This window comes from Sinohyriopsis cumingii, chromosome 4, assembly GCF_028554795.1.
Source record: "Sinohyriopsis cumingii isolate HCF-2022 chromosome 4, ASM2855479v2, whole genome shotgun sequence".
Taxonomy (NCBI): Eukaryota; Metazoa; Mollusca; class Bivalvia; order Unionida; family Unionidae; genus Sinohyriopsis; species Sinohyriopsis cumingii.
Genome location: NC_142964.1, coordinates 64,030,481 through 64,045,879, shown reverse-complemented (window position 1 = coordinate 64,045,879; position 15,399 = coordinate 64,030,481). Strand labels below are relative to the sequence as shown.

General features: G+C 38.8%; 1 protein-coding gene across 1 annotated transcript in view; it reads left to right on the top strand.

Annotated features, from left to right (window-relative positions):
- Positions 1-9,537: 9,537 nt before the first annotated feature.
- The window catches only part of LOC149801332 (HCLS1-associated protein X-1-like), a 36,932-nt gene continuing 31,070 nt past the window's right edge, over positions 9,538-15,399 (top strand). The window contains exon 1 of the mRNA XM_089955381.1: positions 9,538-9,687. Within this exon, the coding sequence (XP_089811507.1) occupies positions 9,626-9,687 (62 nt within the window). The 5' untranslated portion in view covers positions 9,538-9,625. The remainder of the gene's footprint in view (positions 9,688-15,399) is intronic.

The following is a 15,399-nucleotide window of genomic DNA, read 5'->3' as shown; positions in this document are numbered from 1 at the left end:
AACAAGTGGCATTGGTCCTTCCTCCGTACAAACTATCCCTCGGGTTCAGCGGGTCCATGAACTGGTAACTTTCCACGAGGCGTTTAAACTCGGGATCGGTCTTCAAACGGTGATCGTATTCGTGTTCCCACATTTCCACCACTTGGTATCCTTCCTGTTCTAACTTTAGGCGCCGCTGACAAGTGTCCTGGTACAAGTCTTCCATGGTTCGTTGCAAAAACTGATTTTTAGTGCCACGGTCAGGGTAACAGACGGGACATCCGTGAAATAAGCAACCGTTAAACTCGTACACAATCTTGGGGTTTTCTAAGTCCCAGCCATCGACCGAATACGTTCCGATGGTCTTTTCGCCCCCTCCGTTGCGAGCATGCTGAATCCACTTGTCTTCCTTGTCACACAAGTAATGTAACCAGCGTAAGGCTTTGACCGAGTATTGACGTTTGACAAAGTGGGTCGTTTGAGGGCTGATGACAGCCACGGTGTTTTCAGGCATGAATCGTTGGCGGTACACTAAGGAACACGCTTTGGCAATGGTGCAAGCTTCTTTCAAAGGATCGACCCCTCCGTGTTCCATGAACAGTTCTCGAAATTTTCCACAGCAACGCCGTAAAATGTCCACGTCGGAACGACAATACTTTAGCATTTCTTCCTGAAAGTCGAAAGGGTCCGAGGCGTGAGCCTGGTACCAAGCGTAGAAAGCTTCTCGTTGTTCGGTACGCATGTTGTCGGGGTCGTAATAGTGAGCCTCAGGTAAATGGGGTAGAACGGCGTGTTGATTGGCTTCCGTATTGAAAAAGTGTGGAAAGTACCCTTTAGCCATTTCTGTCATTCCAAACGTTTTAGGCATTCGACTCAAAGGCATGGCCAAGTAACTCATCGAATCTTTAAACTGTACTTGTCCCACTTGCATGAAAATGATTTTGGCTCCGTTCAAAGTCACTTTAGGACGCTCGGTGCCTTGTTCCGTATAGTACCTCAAAAGAAACTGTCCATCGTATCCGGAGAAATTGTGAGCCATCACCGTGGCATGACGATGACAATCTCCGTAACGTTCGATGTCCTCTTGGCTCCACGTCTTGTCGACGGGGTCTAAGACCCATTGGGCAAAATCGGCTAACGTGTTTGGCCCCCGAAAGATTTTTTCACGTCCTCCGGGAATCTTGCTGCAGTGAGGGCAATGACTGAAGATAGGTTCTTGAATGCACTTCTCGCACGCTCGATGAGCCACGCAGAAATTAGGAATGTGAATGCCGGTCTCTTGCATGCATTCGAAATCGAAAAAGATGAAATTGCCTTTCTTCTTGTGACCGTCCTCTTTCTCTGGTGGGGGTTGGTATTTTTGCACGTAACATTGGTGTTCCAAGTCCACGATGTGGTGACAAATGTGACATTTTTTCTTTCCTGAACATACGTGTGCCTTGGTATTATTGGTACGTATGACTTGTTCACACGTAGAGCACAATCTCAGCAGTTGACAAGCGCATTTCTTCTGTGAACCTTGCGTCTTCAAATGTTGTTGGTAACAGGTAGGGCTGACAAACGTGCGCAGACAAGTTGAACAAGGCACTGGTTCTTCGCTCAGACAGGGTGAAGAGGCCAAACATCCTGTGCATTTCGATCCGCAATGCTTGTGTTGCTCTCGATTGTTATAACCATGGTCACATTTCTCACAGTAATAACTGTATCCCAGGAATCCAGTGATAGTGGTAATCGTATCGAAATGGTCATCGTGATAATAGACATGAATGTATTTTCCGTCCTTAAAGTCTTGCCCTCGAAACAATAGAGGTCCGCGCACTTCTTGAGGGTGCACTTTCAAGGTGTATCGTGGAGCTAGGACATCTTGCAATTTTTGCATCTCAGGAATGCCGCAGGGTGTGTCTTTGGGCAGTCCGGCTTGTCGTAACAGGAGTTCTGCTTCATTTCGTTGTTTGGCTCGGTCGGAACGTTGAATAGTGTCCCAGGTTCTTTTCCATTCTACCGTGTCGTTCTTGTTGGCATAGGTTCGTCCCACCACGATGGCACGGGCTAAGCACATCTGGTCATGAGGGTTGTCAATTCGGACGAGACTCGTTTTGGTGTTGCGAAGGTCGTCCACCAATAACATCTTTTTGCGTCCTGTCCCTTGAGGAGGAGAGACGTGGGTCATGTCCAGTGTGGCTTTACCATCGGTGATGTCAAACTGATCATTAGATTGTTGCACGTGTTGAATCTTGTCCATGACTTTGGAAGCGGTCAATTCTGCAGGGGTGCTAAACTCGATCCAAACAGGGGATTTCAAACCGTCGTGTTGTATGGAAAGTCTCAAGCGATCGTCTTCTTTGGGTTGACATTGTCGCTTAAGTGCAGTGAGCAGAGAATCCCACACTCCGGTGATGAACCCTTCTGCTTTCTCTAACGGCACTTCGGACTTGAAATCTTTAAACTTCACCGTGTATTTGTAAGCCGTGGTTCTAAATTTTCTAGAGGAGCGCTTTTCCGTCTCTCGAATGGAATAGTATTTTTCAGGATTAACTAAGGGTGGTGAACTTAGTTTAGAGGTTTCAAATTCTGGTTCACTCATGTCCTCTTCAAAATCACTGGCATGAATTTGTGCCAAGATTTCAGCCCTGGTACGAGGCGATAGATCACGTTTCTGCCTCTTACTTCTTTCTTCTTCTTTCTTCTCGAATGAATTAGATCGTTTCATCTTGAAAGCAAAAAGTCAAATGACTCAAGTTCAAACACCATAAGCTACTTTATAGTCATAGCAGACCAGCGTATATAAAAGGGTGTGTGTCTTGTCCTTTCACTATTCATTTCACTCTCAAGCCGAGCACAACGATGGAAGAGACTAACCAGATGGAACGTTTCGTCAGAGCTTTGCGAGGGGTCATTAGAAAATTCTCTTCAGACCAGCCTACGGACTACTCTCCTTCCTTTAGAGATAAAAGTCAAGATACTTGCTATATCTGCCAGAAGAAAGGGCATTGGTCTTCAGAGTGTCCAGACCGTGAAAAAAGAACAAAAACAGGGACTAAAAAAGACAAAAGTCAAGATACCTGTTATTATAGTAAAGAAAAAGGACATTGGTCTCCAGATTGCCCAAAAAAGAAACAAGAGGAGTCAGAAGAAAAGAAGGATTCTTCAGAAGAAGAGAGGAATTATTCAGAGGAAGAGAGGGATTCTTCTGAGGAAGAAAGAAGACAGGTGAAGAAAAAGAAACAGGAGAAAAAAAGAAGAAGGGAAGAAAGCGAGGAGGAAGAAGAGGAAAAGAGTGTGACGGTGAAGAAATTCAAAAAACAGAGAGACTAAACAAGGAGAAAAGAAGAAATCAATGAACTTTTTATTAAAGTGTTGTGTTGTGAATTGGATTGTAAAAAATGGAGAAAAGAATAAATGAATGATATAAGGTAAGAGTCTTTGAGTTTTGATTTTAAAATAAGAAGCTACACTCACGCACTCATACACAGACACGTACTATAAGGGTAAAATGGGTGGGGTTTATTTTTGAGTTATTGGCAAATTGAAATTGTATTTCTTTTCGAGAAATGTGGGTGGCCCTGAAAAGGGCCTTTTTTCTTTATGGTGCAGGGGTGAGTTTAAGCAATCAACTTTAACTGCCTTAAGCCTTTGCCACGGCCAAGGCCTACTTCTGGACTGCGTAATGATGATAATGATTGGGTTGAAATCACTAAGGGTGGTACGGTAGGCTTAGTCACAGGGTTGACGTGTTTAGCCCGGGAAGGTCGTATTCTCTTCGGTCGTGATAAAGAAGTCTGATACATTTGTTTCAGACTTCTTAACTCCGCTAAAATGTCCAACAGTACCGTGACCGTTTGATTTTCACCCTCTTGTTTCTTTGCTGCTACTTCTTCTTGCTGTTGTTTTTTTCTTACCTCTTCTTCTTGTTGCTGTTGCTGTAAGAGAAAAGCCTGTTCCGCTTCCTTTTGTCGTTGTATAAATTTCTCCAATTCTTCTTTCTGTCTCTGTCTAAAATTCTCCACTTGCGGTAATGAAGAAGGTAACGAAGGTTCCGGAACAAATTCTTGCGAGGAGAGAAAATCGACAAAATCCCAATTCACCTCTTCTGAAAGTAAGTCCGGGTTCCCTTGGGCGGTCTCCCCTGCTGGTGCACCCCATTGGATCGTTTTCTGAGTTTCCGTCATGTTGAATCACTGTCGCATAGATTGACTGCACACAAGCGCTAGCGAATCTATATAGACTACGTGACGTCACAGACTGCTCTCTTCGGATTGGATGCGGGCTGACTGAATTCTGTAACGCGTGTTATGATTGGTGAATGAACTCAATCCGTTTCAATCCTTTCTGTCCCTATAAATAAGCGCAGTTCACTGCATTGATTCACCTATTGTAGGAGCCTCAACATGTGGACCGACGTTGAATCTTCAACCCTTGTGTCAACAATGATGTTCAGGACGGACATGCTCATGTATGTCCGATCCAAGTGGACCATTGTCCACAGGACCAGCAGCAGCCTGTGGATAAGAAGAGTCTATATAGAGAGACAAGGTTGCCTCAAGAGGACTCTGATGTATGGCCCTGCTGTAAGACGAAGTTTGAGGACAAGAAGATGTCGCAAATGCCCTTTATGTTAAGGGCATATTAACATAAACCAAAGGCCCTTTTCAGGGCCAGCCATATTTCTCGAAAAGAGATAGTCTTTGAATTGCCTACCCCTTTTTTAAAAAAATTTTTAAAAAAAATCCCATGTTCCATTCCCCTTGTCCCTAAACAAGCCCAAACTATTCCCCATGTTAAATTCCCCTTGTCCGTAGAGTGACCCACGATTTATCGCCATGTTAAATTCCCCTTGTCCGTAGAGTGACCCACGATTTATCGCCATGTTAAATTCCCCTTGTCCGTAGAGTGACCCACGATTTATTGCCATGTTAAATTCCCCTTGTCCGTAGATTGACCCACGATTTATTGCCATGTTAAATTCCCCTTGTCCGTAGATTGACCCACGATTTTTCGCCATGTTAAATTTCCATTGTCCGTAGATTGACCCAAGGGGTTCTGTAATGCTAATTCCCATTGTCCGTAGAGTGCCCCCCTTCACTACTTTTGTCCAATGTCATCTAAGCTCAACTCCTTCCAGGGAAGAGCTTAATAAGGCAGTCTGGTATTTCCTCTTTTTTTTGGGGCCGCGGTGGACGTGAGGGGTATAACACACCATTAAGTCCACCGGACTTACTTCTTCTCTAATTTTTTCGTTCTCTATGGGATTGTCATCTTCAATTTGAATCAAGAAGTATGGATTTGTTGCTAGGATATTCTCCTCAAATCCACTTACTTCTGGTTTAGAGGTTTTAGGGGTATTTGGAAATCATCCCACGCTAGATCTTTCCCCTTTGTAATGTCATTTGGTTGCACCTGTGCGCTGCTAACCCCCGTCGTATTAACTACTAATTGTGTCGTAATCTGGGCAATTGTCACTGGGGTTGTTGTTTGATCATCTGTAGTCGGAATTTGGGTGTTTGGATCTTTGTCAATTTCCCCCTCATTTGGTGCTAACGTTGCTGCTGCAACGCGAGCATAGATTTTTAGGACATAAGGAGTTTGGACAATCTTTAGGCACATGCCCACTTTTATACATCGTGTACAGGCTCTTTCCTTCTCACAATCCTTATACCAGGATTTGACTAAAAACACAGTACATAAAACAATGTTGGGATTATGCCCGTGTCTTCCTTCACTAAGGCAATAATTATTACTCCCGTTTTAATGGTTTGGTACCCCCATACCGTTGCCTTGATATTTACTCTAAATTTGTGTAGCATCTTTTCTACTAATACTTCGCTATCCACCTCGAGAGGGAGCCCGGATATGAAGATCTCTCTCGATTTTGGCTCTACTTCCCTTGTTATGGGTGGTGCTCTTGATACCAGCGCTTTAAATCTCCTGACTTCTATTTCACTTTCGTCAATTAGGGGAATATCAAACTCTCTGGGGTAAATAATACATTTATTTATCCCTCCATTCTGAATTCTCTCTATCTTGTCTATTGAAATCCCTTTTAATTTCAAGACAGTAATTATGTCGGACTGTCGGGGACAGTCATTTATAACTTCGAAGTCCAACATCTGGCAGCTCGAGGGATGTTGTTCTACAAAGATATCTCTTCCTATTCCCTTCTCCAGACTTAATGGAAATAATTTTTTAGCTTTGCTCCCTTGTATGTATACTTAGGTGCTGTCTCCATATTGTTTTGCTTCGGAGATAATCTGTGTTAGACATGTACTAATCTCTGTCTTAATTGAAGTGCATAATTAGAACTCACCGAGCGAAAATGAATATCACTCAGTGGGTCCCGTTCTATCAAATGCACAAAAACCTGTCTAACTAGACTGCAAATTGCTCTTGCAAAATGTCAAAATATATGAAACTGTATGCAAAATGCAAAATACAGCTGCACAAGACAGTTGAAATTAACTTAAAAAATCACACAAAAAACCATTGGATTAGTAAAGATAATGAAAACTGAAAAAAAAACAAAACAAACTTGAAATTGAAAATTGAAAATACAGTCAAAATTGTAATAAAAAATTGATCACAAAACGCACAAAATGAAAATGTGAAAATATGAAAATGTGAAAATTAACCAATACTCAAAGAGGTGTGCTCTTACGAGCTCCTTTACTTCTCGTCGTATCAGACACCTTCCCACCTCACATTAGGACACCTGGTGTTTAGACTGGTGGAAACTGTTCCACATCTCCGTCAATGTAAGATTTCCGAGAGAGGCAAGGCAGGCAAAGAACTCGGCAAGCCTGCAATGGATGTCGTGTACTCCCAGAAAAGCCATCCCATACTTATTTAAAATCTAGTCCAGTTATTCTATTGGACAGTAAAAAATACCAATAATGTATTAGCCACCTGTGCAATTAGATCAAATCCAACAAGTCTACAAAGTTTCCTACTTTCTAACAAATCTATATAATTCTAGTACATAGTGTACATAATCAATGCCCTAATTTATCCTGTTTAATATGTCTAAGCGACATATAAAAAGTTTGGTCACTAATAGGTCATAAAAGGTTGACAGTTTTATCAAAATGGGATACCAAGCCAAAACGGTTCCCTAGATAACGCAGTTTTGTTAAAGCCCTAAGAAGGGCTTTTATGTCAGCAGTCGGAAGGTTTTTCGGCGTTTCTCGTAGTCCTACGTTTCAGCCGCCGTGTATTGTCCCTCATATATTTCTTCGGGATATACCTCATAGCCGGACAGTAGTGACAGCTCGTCTGCATAGTCCACAATGCTAGTTAGCGGATATTCCTGGTATACTTTTGGGTACGCTATGCAAACAACCATTGCTGGGGGTGGGTGGGGTGGTGGGGTGTCGGTTTCATCTTCATGCAAAGTGACCTCCACGCCATGCACTTTATACAGCTAATTAAAGTTCCTTGCCTTTTTATGGCCACTAAGAGTTTCCTGTATTCCTAACTCATTGGCTCGTTGTTCAAGCCTAACCTTCTCCTCTCCATTGTCCTCATCAGAGTTTTCTTCTTCCGCTACTGCTCCTTCTTCTTCTGAGTTCTGTTCTTCAGTTTCTAGCGGTATCTCAGTAACAGTAGTAGCATCGTTTGTGGCTATATCAGTCTGAGTTTCTGCTTCCTTCCTTTTTCCCTGCTGAGCATTGGTCTGGGTGGATGTTGTTGTTGTTGTTACTCTATTCAACATTTGGGGGGGGGGGTCTGTATCTGCTCTAGGTTTTTTGGTTTACTGCTGGAATTACTAGCTGGCGTATCCGAGTGGTTTGCCGTCCTTATTTGTGTAGCTTTCCTCCTCTCTCTAGGTCTCCTGCTAATATTATTCCAGACTAAACCATAGTCTCTCATTTTCTCGATATTCAAGTCCTCTCCCTCAGTGGTGGTATCCCAGGTTAAAAGTAGAGTGGTTCTTTTTTGCTCCAGCTCTCAAACTCCAGTTGGTAGCTTGTTTTTTTTTTTTTCCCCGAGGGTCTTAATGGCCCTTAGGGCTGGTGCAGGAATAACTGTGATACCGGGCAGCCATCTTGGCGCCAAGCCTTGTGTTGCAGTGTTGAGTTCCATCACGACGTGCACTGTTCGCTTGATTCTACGTGACAACCCTACTTTCCCTTGTCCGTATACAGCCCCGATATTCCCTATGTTCAATTCCCATTGTCCGTAAATGTGCCCGGGGGGGGGGGGGAGAGGTCTGAAAAATCTTGTCCGTAGACGTGCCCAAGGGGTGGGGTCTGTAGTGTATTTTCCCCTTGTCCGTAAAGTACCTCCTTCACTACTTACCACTGAATAGGAAGAGGGATTTAAACTCTTACGAATTTTAGTGGATTTTCAACTAGTTTTTATTTCTTACGTATCAGAATTATGTAAGAATGTATCAAAACAACCAGATAATAAAAGCAAGTACCGTAATAGAACAGGAAAGCTTACAATTTACTACTCATTCGTCTGATAAATCAGTCGCAATACTGTATGTTGGAAAGCATCGAGTATAACCGTACGCATTTTTTACTCTAATTTATCTGACTGAGATTCATTGATGATGACTACAAGTTTATAGAAAGATACAATTTATCGTATCTAAGAATAAGAAGACCAAGTCAAGTACACTACAAGTTTCTAAGATTATAAATACGAGTATCAAAGTTATTTATATAATCTTGAACACATTATTCAAAACTAGTACTCCTTTAGATGTCGAAATCTCAGTTATTTACATGATCTTGTACACATGAAACAAAACGCGTACTCTTCTAGATGTAGAAATCTCAAAGTTATTTGCACGATCTTGTGCATTTTAAGCAAAATTCGTACTCTTTTAGATGTATCAGTACAGTTTTCATTCTTAGGGCACAACGTCGATTATTTATAAGTTATGCATTTTTTTTATGGGTGTGTATTACTGTTATGTCAGATAGTTGATATATCTTGTATGTGAGGTGTGCAATTTATTTCATCCATTCCATATTACCTTCTTGTAGTTTACAATGTCTCTTATGTTGTCTTTATCATTGTTTACTATGTTTATCCTATAATTTGTGAAGTTTTACTGTTGTTTACAAATTATTTTATGTATGTTATTAGTCAAAGTTGATCGTGCTACGGGGTTTTAGTGTTTTATGTTGTAATTCGTGAATTAGCAACATACATGAGCCAGAACGTGTGATAGGTGGTTTAATGTATGTACTCATGGTTTTCATTTTTATCTCCTTCATGTCTTATGTGTACGTAATCCGACCTTAACTATTCAGTTTTGGAGCTTCGTTATTGTTGTTTATTAATTGGTGACCCCGATGACAACTTAGAAAGCGTATTATTTATTTATCTATCTATTTATTTCGCTTTTGGTACTGTTTATGGCATACGTTTATTCAATTTCTTTTCAAGTATACTGTAATGTGTTGAAAGTACAGTTATAAATCCAGATCATACCCGCACCCACTAACTGTTAACGGCATAACTTTTTTTGGGATACTGACATCGAGCCATTCGTATAAGTTAACCTTAGTCACGTCCTTCATGATCTCGATCATTGAAAGGTTTGTTTTTTAACCGTCATAATTCATTTGTCAAAGACTTTCTTGATCAAGACTGCTGAACAAATTTCGTCAGCTGGGTCAGAAAAAATATAGAGATCATGGATTTCAACAATTTGTTCAAAGGTTTTTTCGGCTTCGGAAACCATAATTTTGGAACAAGGTATGCTGTACTGGATTGTATATTTCGCCTTCCTTTTATAAATATCTTGTGTACTTCTGATAGGGCTTGAATCAGTCATAAGTTAGTGCACTTCTGTGGAAACATCTCGAAATGGAAGTTCGAGAACTGTCGCCTACAGTCAGTCCTCTCGATTCTTCCAAAAGAAAGGCATTTTCATAAAATTTTAATTAAAAATTAATACAAATGCTGTTTTAATCATTTTTTCGTCAACCAAATGACTTACACATGGCAACAAATGGTACAACTTAGAGTTTGTAATGCTAATCCTAGTCCTACATGTAAGACCTGACGCTGATAGTTATGTTTTGGGCGTCAGGGTCTTACAGACTAACTAACGGCGCTGTGTAGTGTGTTTTGATGTCGACTAACATTGTTACGAAAGTAAAATTTTCAGGAATATTTCACACAACTGACAACTAAAATAACGAAGCTTATCTACAAAGTAAGGTTATAATGTTTTAGTCAGACTTTACTTGCTCTGATGCCTTTTCTCTAACAAATTCAAATTCTCACAAAAGAAATGGACCCGTTTTCAAGTTTCTTTGGCCTACATTTCATTTGGCTAGAAAGTGATTAAAGCCAAGAATGCCGAAATCGGGTTAAGTTGAAATATTATTTTTTAACGAAACGAATAAAACTATATTATGCCTATTGGAACTGTAAGCAACGTTTCGTTTCATTCAAGAAACTGATCACCAAAATGAACCTACTTGAACTTACTTTGGCATACCTCGACTACCGTCGCATTGCAACAAATTCAAATGTATGTCAACAGAACATGAAAATGCATCCATTTGCTAGTGTCATATTTTCATTCCACCAGGATAAAGACAGCACAGTAAGTAGATTAATTACACATAAATTAGTGGAAAAATGTCGATATAGGCTGCCAAGTGAGTGAGATGTTCCTGAAACTTTGATTACTCATTCCGATGTCAATGACATTTGAACACACTATACAAGGCCATTATTTGGATAGTAAGACATAGCACCTAAACAAAATCAAAATGTGCTATGTTTTACATGTAGGACTAATGCTAATCCTACATGTAAGACCTTGACGCTGATATTTATGTTGTGGGCGTCAAGGTCTTACAGCCTAACTAACGGCGCTGTGTAGCGTGTTTTGATGTCAACTAACATCATTATGAAAGTAGAATTTTCAGTAATATTTCACACAACTGACAGCTAAAATAATGATGCTTTCTACAAAGTCAAGTCATAATGTTTTAGTCAGACTTTACTTACTCAGATGTCTTTCCTCTAATAAATTCAAATTCTTACAAAAGAAATGGGCCTGTTTTTAAGTTTAGTTAGCCTACGTTTCAGTTGGCTGGAAAGTGATGAAAGCCGGGAATGCCGAAATCAGGTTAAGTTGAAATATTATTCTTTAATGAAATGAATAAAAAATATATCATGCCTAAACAGTGGTTTCTTTCATTCAAGAAACATAACCCCAACATGTACCTACTTGAACTTACTTTGGCATACCTTGACTACCATCGCATTGCAACAAATTCAAATGTATGTCAACGGAATGTGAAAATGCATCCATTTGCTAGTATCATATTTTCATTCTGCCAGGATAAAGAGCACAGTAAGTATATTAATTACACATGAATTAGTGGAAGAGTGTCAATATAGGCTATCAAGTGTGTGAGATGTTCCTGAAACTTTGATCACTCATTCCAATGTCAATGACATCGGAACACGCTATACAAGGCTGTTATTTGGATAGTAAGACATAGCACTAAAACAAAAACAACGTGTACTACGTTACTAATTTGTGTGTTTAATTGGATACATTCTAGTTTTATTGTTTGATCCAACTTATATTTTTTTAATACAAAAGTTCGACACTGTTTTCGAGAAACATTGTGGAATGATAGATGGATAGATTTGATTGTGGTAGAAGTAAAACGAAAAAGAAAATCACAAGGGTTAATCATTACCAACATGAATTTAATGGGTCTACAAAGGACTATATTGAATAAGGGCCACTTTATGGGGGAAAAACATTCTTGTAAATATCACAACTCTGTGTCTCATTGTATTATTCGATGTATAATTGACCCTATTCTACATTAAATATACATATAAATTTCTTTTTCTTACCTAAACATGACCTTTGAACATGGACTGGTATGGGAAATTAAAGAGAAAATGTTACATTTGAGCAACTTGACACTAGAAATAAGATAAACGCAGGCTTGATCATGTTCAGACAAGGTTTTTTATACTGATTAATTTTTATTAAAAGTTTTAGGTTCGCATATTAACTTATGTGTTCACAGTTGCGCTAATCACTAAAAATTAAAAAATCTTGAATTTTGCTGTCTGTGTATCATTGTTGTAGTTTTCCCTGTTGCACCATAGCTGTCTATGTATCGCTACCGTGAGCAATTAGACCCGCATTACAAGAGTGTACTGTATTATTTCCTTCATTATTATATTTAAAAAATTCCTGGAATAATAAGGATTCAGATATTTTAAAACCAATGTTATCCATTCATTTATCTCTTTCTTCATTCTTTCTAAATTGCCTTGGGAACAATTTTTCAGAGAGAAGCTGAAGAGGCATTTGGAACTATATGTAAACAAAGACTACATGGAGTAAACATTAAATGGAATTGTTGTTGTTGTTGTAGGGTTTAACGCCATTTTTCAGCACATGATAGGCTATACATGGTGGCCAGTATTAATGGTGGAGGAAGAAACCGGGAATACCCCGGAAAAAACTACCGACCCACGAGAAGCTACTGGCAAGCTTTCTCACACACCCACAATGGCCGAATCCGAGACTCAAACACACACAGACAGAGGTGAGATGGCAGTTATCCGTAACGAAGAGCACTTTAGACCACTCGTCCACTCGGTGCCCCTTAAATGGAATTGTATTTTTTCAAAAGGATGCTGTAAACAATAGGGAAAGTATATATATATATATATATATATATATATATATATATATATATATATATATATATATATATATATATATAATTTATTTTATACATTAATAAAAGTTTTTTTTCTTCATTTCCATCAAGATACCATTTGCTACGTTTAATTCACTATTACAGTGCAATTCTGTACATGTTATCTTTAAATGAATTTGTAAATTTTCTGATGGAAATAACATTTACGTCCTGCATATTTTTTCACTAAATTTTTTTAACTTGGTCTCTTGTCATGCAGTAACAAATTAATTCTTTAAAACTAAAGCAATAACTGGGCAAAGAACAGTTGTCTGCAGTTATATAAATCTGCTTGGAAAAAATGTGTCATCTGCACAATATACATAACCATCAACAAAAGTTTCAATAGCTCAAATGTTATAGCATCTTTTGCACCAAATTGTTGCCCCAATTTCGATTCCCCCAAATGGGCTAAAAATATTTGCTTTTTAACATTTTCCTTTTTAAGACATAATATCCATAATATCAACTGCTGTCAATTTACAGGTTTGAAATAAAATTAGTAACTGCTAAGTTTTCAGAACCTGCAAAAAATAATGCACAATTTGAAAATCATTTTTATGTCCTGCAAGATAAAGAGTTTTATCAGTATGTTATTCATCTAAAATGGAACATTACAAGGGTGGCCAATCAAGTCTGCATCAGAGCATAAAGGTAGTGGAACCAGTGTTGTGAAGCGGTTATTCTTTCATAATTAGATAGTATAACTTTCATACAAATATATTTATATTCAGTTTTTTCATACTGAATTTTTATCACATTTTCTAGTGCACTCGTCCACATCAAGAATAATCATTTTAAGACTGACATAAAAATTTTAAACTTGCTTACTACATCATTGATGTTACTAACAATTACTGAAATTAGAAACCATTTCCAAACAGTGGGATCCATGTCCACAGTCACGATGGAAGCCAGGAAACTGAACTGATTTATGATTTCTTAATTGAAAGTTTTATTTGCATTACTTCTGCGCCAATAACCAGTAATTATATGAGCCTAAATCATTTGCAAATCATTTTATTTTTATGTTCCTAAAGTATAATATTTTTATGGGTATGGTTTTCATCTAAAAGGAAACAAGAAGAGAGTGGCCAAATATCTTTGCATCAGAAAATGATTGTGGTGGAACCAGTGTTGTGAAGTGATTATTATTCCATAGTTATTTTTTTAAATACATGTATGTTAGTGCTAATATTGTTAAGGCTTAATGTTTTATCACATTTTCCTAATCATTCCAAATCAAGAAAAACTGGTTTTGGACTGACATAAATTTTTACTTGCCTATTAAATCAATGATTTTCCTAGCAATTACTGAAATTATAAATTACATATTTTATTTACAAACTGGTAAACATGTCCCAAGGTCAGAGTGGAAGCTAAAGTAACTGAATTGATTTATGGTTTATTAATTGAAAAGGACACTCATGGTATTCCTACCTCCTCACCAGCAAAATGAAAATTAACAAAACAAGTTAGTTCAATCTATTTATCTAAATACTGCATATGTATTACAATAGCATATTTTCTTTATTTCATTAAATGATAACCTCATAACCTGAAAAACATGATTATAACAACAGAAAATCCTAAATATAATAAAATTTACAGATGAAAATCTTTTATTCAAAGGACATCCTGCTTGAATATAAGTACCACTACTATGAATAATACTGCTACTATTAAAAATACTACTACCAGTGCTAGAAGGGGCCCTGAGTGGCCGAGTGGTTTAAAGCGCTCTCCATTACAGATCACTGCCATCTCACCTGTCTGCATGGGTTTGAGTCTAGGACTCGGCCAATGTGGGCATGTGAGAAATCTTGCCAGTAGCTTCTCGTGGGTCGGTGGTTTTTCCCGGGGTTTTCCTGGGTTCTTCCTCCATCATTAATACTGGCCGCCATGCATAGCCTATCGCATGCTGAAAAATGGCGTTAAAGCCCCACAACAACAACAACAACAACCAGTGCTAGACATCACTATAAACTGTCATAATGCAGACATTGTAGCAATTTGACTGAAAAATTGTTAAAGCTACGTTAAAAATCCAAATCACACTGGGGCCCCGAGTGGCCGAGTGGTCTAAAGCGCTCTCCATCATGGATCACTGCCATCTTACCTCTGTCTGCGTGGGTTCGAGTCTTGGGCTCGGCCAATGTGGATATGTGAGAAAGCTTGCTGGTAGCTTCTTGTGGGTCGGTGGTTCTTTCTGGGGTTTTCCCGGGTTCTTCCTCCAGCATTAATACTGGCCGCCATGTATAGCCTATCTTGTGCTGAAAAATGGCGTTAAACCCTATAACAACAACAACAACCAAATCACACACACACACACACACACTAATAATAATGGCATTAATAATGCACTAAAAGAATGTTCATCTACCTATTTTTTCTAGTGGAAACAAACATGGGGTGGGGCGAGTAGTTGGCACTAACCATGAAACATATCAGGCATAGAATATATTTAGACCAAAACTGTTCTGGAATGAAAAATGTTGGGGTGTAACATGACATAATGGATGACAAGAATTTATGATATGAAACAGGAATTATGATAAATAATACATAATAAGCTGAGTTGTTTCGTTTTAGATACGGTTCATAAAATTAGTTTCTGGCTCCATCCCTACAATAACTGATTATATGGAATTTGCAGGCTGTGTATATCGTTATAGACTAAGTATGACTGCTAAAGTTAATACTATCAAATGTA